General features: G+C 40.0%; 1 protein-coding gene across 1 annotated transcript; it reads left to right on the forward strand.

Annotated features, from left to right (window-relative positions):
* The first annotated feature begins 773 nt into the window (after positions 1 to 773).
* On the forward strand, positions 774 to 6,642 carry LOC104469500 (adseverin-like). The gene is made up of 6 exons (XM_010084022.1): positions 774 to 945; positions 1,453 to 1,630; positions 2,110 to 2,231; positions 3,957 to 4,034; positions 5,339 to 5,399; positions 6,359 to 6,642. Exons 1-6 carry the CDS (start codon positions 892 to 894, stop codon positions 6,490 to 6,492), a joined length of 627 nt encoding a protein of 208 aa, XP_010082324.1. The 5' UTR covers positions 774 to 891; the 3' UTR covers positions 6,493 to 6,642.
* Positions 6,643 to 6,939: the final 297 nt, after the last annotated feature.

Raw genomic sequence — 6,939 nt, forward strand, 5'->3', positions numbered from 1 at the left:
CCCTGCCCGGCTGCAGCCGCCCTCCCGGGCAGCCCGGCCCCAGCGCCCCGCTTCTCCTCCGCTGGCTTCGCAGCACGCTTCGGTCCCTCTCCTGCCCTTTCTTTCCGGGAGTGAAAGTCGCATCCCTCCACCTTGGCGGGTGACACTGTTACAGAGGAAGAACAAAAGGCTGTATACAAATAACTTTTATGATACATTAACCTAAAAATAGCGTTCTTCATAGCTCGATGGTTTTTTGAGGTTGCAATATCACCTTTTGCACCTGTAAGGGAAGTGCATTTTTGTCATCCATGTTATCCTCTGCAACATAAATTTATGCTCATCTTTTTCATCCTCTTGCAGGTAAAATACACATAGAAATAATGAACAGGATGAATAACCATCCTCTTCTGCTTAAATACAGGGCACCTGAACTTCCAAGATAGTTTTTCAGGGGAATTAAGGAACTCTATAAAACTCTATGAAATGACAGTTCTTTTGAAAAAGAGTGATTTTCTTATTACAGTAGATAGCAGCCATTTTAATCAGATAGATATTATGTTAGATATTTGAATCTTGTCTTTGTGTCAGCATGATTGACAAAAAATCTCACAAACGCTCTAACTTTAATGTGTCTGGAACTATATTTTTAGATCTTCTCAGCTTGCCACTTCTCATTCTTGGTAACATACTTAGCATTATTGGCTAACATCCCCTATTGCTATTCAACAAAGACCAAACATAACAATTTGTGTCCTTTTGTTTCTTTTATTGCATTTCTTTACGTATGTACAGATCCGAGTCAGCCAAGGCAAAGAGCCCGCACATTTACTGAGCTTGTTCAAAACCAAACCGCTTATTGTCTACAAGGATGGGACTTCCAAGAAGGAAGGTCAGAAACCTGCTCCACCCATGCGACTCTTCCAAATCCGCAGGAACCTGGCAGCCATTACCAGGATTGCAGAGGTAAAGTCACCTGCTAAGTAAACCAACTGTTCCCCATGGGAAATGGAATAGCCACCATGAGCCTCTCCAACTAATCTTGTTGTGTGGTCACATCTGGTAGGAAAAAAAAGAACTCCAAATCAAACCCACTGCTCTGTGTGACCAACCTATTTAATACATCAAGGAGCATATGCCATAACTGGCTGCAACCAATCTACATCGTTCAGGCAAAACTGGAATAAAATGTGTAGTGAACACTCAGCTGACAAAGAATAGACGAGAAATCAGCAACCGTTTATGAAATAGTCTTTCCTACTGCCAAACATTCCTAAGTTTTTCCCTTCAAGTCAGTTCCCCATCTCAAGTTTTGTTCTTTTCTAAGTATCTATCAGTTTAAATCTAGGAAAAAATGTAAGAAAAAAAAGTATAGCTCATTAACTTCTGTCTACATGTTTCATATAAACATGTAAAATTGTGATCACATGGTTTGAAAATATGGTGAATAAAACTATTTCTTTCTTGATCTAGGTTGATGTTGATGCAATGTCACTAAACTCCAACGATGTCTTTGTTCTGAAACTGCCAAACAACTCTGGCTACACCTGGGTAGGAAAAGGAGCAAACAAAGAAGAGGAACAAGGAGCTCAATACATTGCCAGTGTTCTTAAATGCCAGACTGCTAAGATTAATGAAGGCCAGGAACCAGGTTAGTATGAGGCCATGTGGTTGCTAATAGGCTGCTGAGAATACACAGCACTGCATGGAAATACAGCCTAAATGTTTTTTGTGATCATATATTTTAGTAGGCAGAAGGATATGCTCACTCTCTCCCTTTGAAAATCCAACCTGACATTTTACCAGGGAGATCTATCCAGAACTGGCTGATGCACAAGCAGTACGATGCCCTGGAAGTCTGCAGAACACCAGCAAGAGCTGCAGAGGGATGTGGTCCTTTCTTTACCCTGAGTGCCTAGGAGGGGAGAAAGACATAGTGCATTACTGTGTCTAGGTCTGCAAGTGATATCTTGTCACTTTGACAAACTGCAGGACAAACTGTAAGAAAATGCACCCATATTTGAGAGAGCAAAGAAGATATTGTTGAGGGATTCTTGAAACAGTATCAAACAAGCTAAACCATCAAATGTTAAATCCACTGCTGAATAAATTATATATTGTGTCTTTCAGAGGAATTCTGGAAAGCACTTGGAGGTAAAAAAAAATATCAGACTTCATCGCAACTCTTGACAAAGGATGAAAATCATCCCCCTCGCCTGTATGGTTGTTCTAATAAGACTGGCAGATTTGTTGTGAGTATATGAGGAATACTTTCCTTTCTGTTTAATTACATATTTTCTGGTATATTTTGCCTGGGGAATCAGCAGACATTAAATGAATTTGGGGATCTGGCTTAGTTAGCCGTCCTTGGCAAGAACTAGAGAATTGAGGTTTGGTGCTTTAAATCAATCCAAATGCAACGGATGGATGGAAGAACTAACACTGCAGAAGTCTGCACCCAGAGCCTGCTCCAGCCTGGGACTAGAGTCTTGCAAATGCAAAAAAAAGATAAGGTGTTTGCCCAGTCAAAAGCCACTGTATTCTTGCAGAGCATTGTCAGGCTGCTATCATTTCACTGAGAAAGTGCAGGTCAGTGCCTTGCCCCTTACGTGTTTGATAGTGGTGGTGAGGGAAAGAAATGTCCCTTGCCAAAAATCCTTTGCAGCCTGAAATTTTCCACAGAGATTTAGGACATGTAATTATGCCTGTAAGGTATTGGCCTGTGCTCAGGGAGGTAGAAAGACTTATTTCCTTAGCAGAAATACCCAGAGCTGTGCACTGCGTATGAAGCCTGTGTTTCAAGCTTAATTACTTACTGTATTCTGGGAGGGCAATGCTGTGTCACCATTTGGCAAGGATGCACCAATTTCTAGGTAGGGGACATAGTCGGCTACCATCTCTGCAGTCTACTTAAGGCACAGCCCATTCATTTGGAGAGGGATAAAACAAATAGGATCCTTTAATAAGGATTCAAAAATCTTATGAGAGTAATAAAGTGTATTTTTCTAGCAAGCTCCTAAAACACTCCTGTGAAATACAGTAATAGGAACCAAGCTCTCTGTAATAGTCTGCTGGGAGCTATGCATTTGTTTGGCTTTTGTTTTAAATTGCCTCCAAATTCTGTGAAATCCCCTCTTTCCTATAGCATTCCTCTAGGCACAGAATCGCCACTGTTAGAGCTCACCAGAATAGGCAGGTCAGATCACCCTGAGCTTCTGGGACCATAACACACGGCAGGGAAAAGGAATGTCTTTTGCACCATCTGCTTACCATCCCTTTAGCACTCCTCCATGACCAAGCATAGCCAAACTCTTGACAGTCCTTTAAAAGTAGAGGCATGACCACTAGCTACGTTATTATCTCTCCTCATACAGAATAACATTAAACTGCTTTCCTATCTGCCTGTACATCCTTGGAAGAAGCAAGCAGTCTGCCTTTCCTTTGGGGACTAATCCTTAATGGATTAGTCAACTGCAATGTCCCATTGTCAAGTAACTGGAAAGCTTGCTGAGCTCTCCCACTGCAAATCAAAACTGTTTCTTTTCCTTATTAATATAAGCTGCATGAATGTATCAGTGGATATTAGCTGATTGATCTATTTTGCTTGATACAAGGTGCTCTATGGAAATTTCCTTGTCCCTTTCTTCTGGCATACCTCGGCCCCAACTTATGATAGTCACAATTACAATGTAAACCTCTGCCTCTCCTGAGGATATCCTATCAATTCTGACAAACTAAGAGCTGATTTTATAGGACACGCTATTATGTAATTTGTTTCCTTTCAGTGAAACACCTTTGAAACATTCATCAAATCAGTTTGGGGCTTGACCCTTTAGAAGCAAAAGGAATTGCATCCCAGCTTCTAGACTTATCCCTTTAAAAAAATCTTTGGTCTGATCAAAATCAGAATATCTTGAGAAATCATTAAAAAAAAAAAAAAAAACCAAAACAAACAAACACATAATATCCCTTTTTAGATTGAGGAGGTCCCAGGAGAATTCACTCAGGATGATTTGGCTGAAGATGATGTCATGTTGCTGGATACTTGGGAGGAGGTAAGCTGTGTACTTGACCACTGCTTTTTGTGGTAACAAGGATAATTTATTCTTAACCACTTAGATCATAAGATGGGAGGTAAAATAATCTTTGTAAGAATGGAAGAGGTTTTGTTTTCTTTAAATTATACCAGAGGGAGCTTTTTTTTTTTTTCTTTTTTTTTTCTTTTTTTTTGTTATAAGATGTGCTAGTGTGAATATACATGATTGAATTTCCAAGTATAATATGCGACCATGGCAGGCACTTCCCACTAAAACCAATGGAGGCTCAAATATAAGCCCCAGCAGTGTTCTGAAGGGCTCTCAGTAATGGTCCTGACTTTATCACTAAAATGTATTAATTCTAGAGAGACAGCTATTGCATAAAAGGTTTTCAGAAGCCACAAGATCTGCCCAGAAGTCTTCCTAGAGAAGGGGACAAACACTAGAGCCTTACACAGATTTCTTCAGAAGAACTGGGTAGAGGGTGACAGAAACAATCCCCATCATTTTCCCAGGTTCACTGAAAATGTTGAGAACTTTTTGAATGACAGGCAAACTTACTCCAGGTGCAGAGAGCACATCTGTTTCTCACTGACTATCCCTCTACCCTTCCTCTCCCCTTGGAGGGAAAGGGAGAGGAGGCCACAGATCCCACATTTTATTTGTCTTCTTCAGCCTAACTATAAAGTAAAAAAGTCTGAGGTTTTCAGAAATGAGAAGGAACATCCAAGGTCCATCTGGGAAGGAGTGACGGGGGAAGGTGGGTGGAAGAGCTGGATGGAAAGTGGTTGTGACTTACAGACCTTCAGGTAAAAAGGAAAGAAGTCTGGGAAATTTTTCCAAAAGGATCCTTGACAGAAAAGAAATGATTGCAGATCAAGGCTCTGGATGTTGGTTGCTCAGTGGGCTTTCTAGCAATTACCCTGGGTAGCATCAGTCACAGAGCACAACTGTGGATGTGCATGCAGCGCTCAAACCAGAGATAGGTCCTGATCAGTGTTTTTACCTACGCCTAAAGAGCAATTTCCTTGGTAACTTGTAAAAGATATTAATGGAAAAGGTAATTACAGTTCCTTTCATCAGCGTATGTAAAGGTCCAGTCTTCCAGTGTCAAGAGAGCGGTGAGATTTCAGAGAACAGAACTACAGTTTCTTGCAAGGGAAAAAAAATCAGTTGTGGTTTGTGAGATCTGTGTATCTCTGCAGTCTTTTCACAGCGTATATTTTTTCCTGTAGTGGAAAATAAACTATTTTGTACTTCACCTGCTGTACGCAACATCCTCATAACAACATAGGAGCTAAATCTTTCTCTCCTGTTGGCAGGTTTTTGTCTGGATTGGGAAGGATGCTAATGAAACTGAGAGACAGGAATCCGTTAAATCTGGTAAATCAAATCAATTTGACAGAATTCTAAGTAGCATCAATAGTATTTAAAGAAGTTAAAAGTGTCATGTAGAAGAAATCTAGTTATGTTTACAGTGCCTAAAAGGGTTATTAAGCTTATTAGGATTTAATCCTGGAGAATACAACCTTCTCCTTTAAATGTGCTTTAAAATTCATTGTACCTTTCTTATCTGTAAGTTTATGAAGAGTAAAATTGATCAAGATAGCATTACTAGACTGCAGAGCTTTTTAAAGAGTAGATAGGAGACCTCCATGAAAAGAAACTGCACTGAAAAGAGAAAGAATTTAAATGCAGATAACTACAGAGCTGTACCCTACAATAATGTATATAGTCAAGGGAGTGCCAACAAATCCTCAAATCCTTATACTGCTGCCCTTCACTGAGTTAAATTTGGAGGAAGAAATTCCAATTGTAGAACAAAACAAGACAACGTACGTGGAGTGCACCTGATTGAAAAATCACATAATCTCTGGTGTGATTTCACATAGCTGAGCCACTCTCACAAAGTTCTTGCTAAAAATGCTTGCAGATATTTCCCTGAAGCAGCTAGGCTTACCTAGCTGAGTTTCTGATGTAGTGATATGACAATGCAATGTCAAGGGAAACTATACTGGCTTTTACATAGGAAAAATGGGAATGAAGGTTGTGCATTTGCACAGCACCAGCAAATGCTTTCTCCTGTTCAAGAGCCAAAACCCGGCTGTACGGCAACAAACTGATCAGAGCAACAATCCTTCTGGTTTAACCTCATGGAAAATTCCTTCACTGGCAGCTGGGAGAAATCAGCAATTACCTGATCATTTCATTGTCTTTGAAATAATTTAATTGAACACTGTATTATAATAGCCCTGGGTTCTTTCACTAGGGCTTTTAATTCATTTTTTATACCAAAGGAATGAACTAATATATTACACATTTTATTTCTTCTCCGGTTTCAGCCAAACGCTATATTGAAACGGATCCTTCTGGCAGAGATAAGGGGACCCCCATTGTAATTGTGAAGCAGGGTTACGAACCCCCGACATTCACAGGCTGGTTCCTGGCTTGGGACTCCAACAAATGGAAGAACTGATCTATCCAAGGAGGCTTCAGCTTCTAACCAAAGAATGACCAGACCCCAGCTGTTTTCTAATATTTTTAAGCATAAGCTTATGCAACTTAAGCATAAGCAGATGTGATATGACGCATCTGTTGTTACACTTTCCTAAGCTTTGATATATTTCTGTGAATAACCTAGAAGTTCGTAGCACTGGAAAGGATGAATGATAATTGTATGGTCAAATGCGGTGAGTGGGGCTTTTCATGTAGTAAATATGGAAAGTGCTACCAATACGTTGTTTAAGCTATGAATTACTCAAACAGAAGCTGTGGATCAGTTTATTTTAATGTGCTAAAATGGGCCAAATGCTGCCTTCACTTAAAAATACAATTTAATGCCAAAGAAATTCCTTCAGATTAAGGTCAGCCTAATTTTGTGCAGAATTTGACCTGATAAAGGACTAATTCTACAGCTGTTGCA

Source organism: Pterocles gutturalis, unplaced genomic scaffold (assembly GCF_000699245.1).
Source record: "Pterocles gutturalis isolate BGI_N339 unplaced genomic scaffold, ASM69924v1 scaffold22320, whole genome shotgun sequence".
In the NCBI taxonomy this organism is placed as follows: domain Eukaryota; kingdom Metazoa; phylum Chordata; class Aves; order Pterocliformes; family Pteroclidae; genus Pterocles; species Pterocles gutturalis.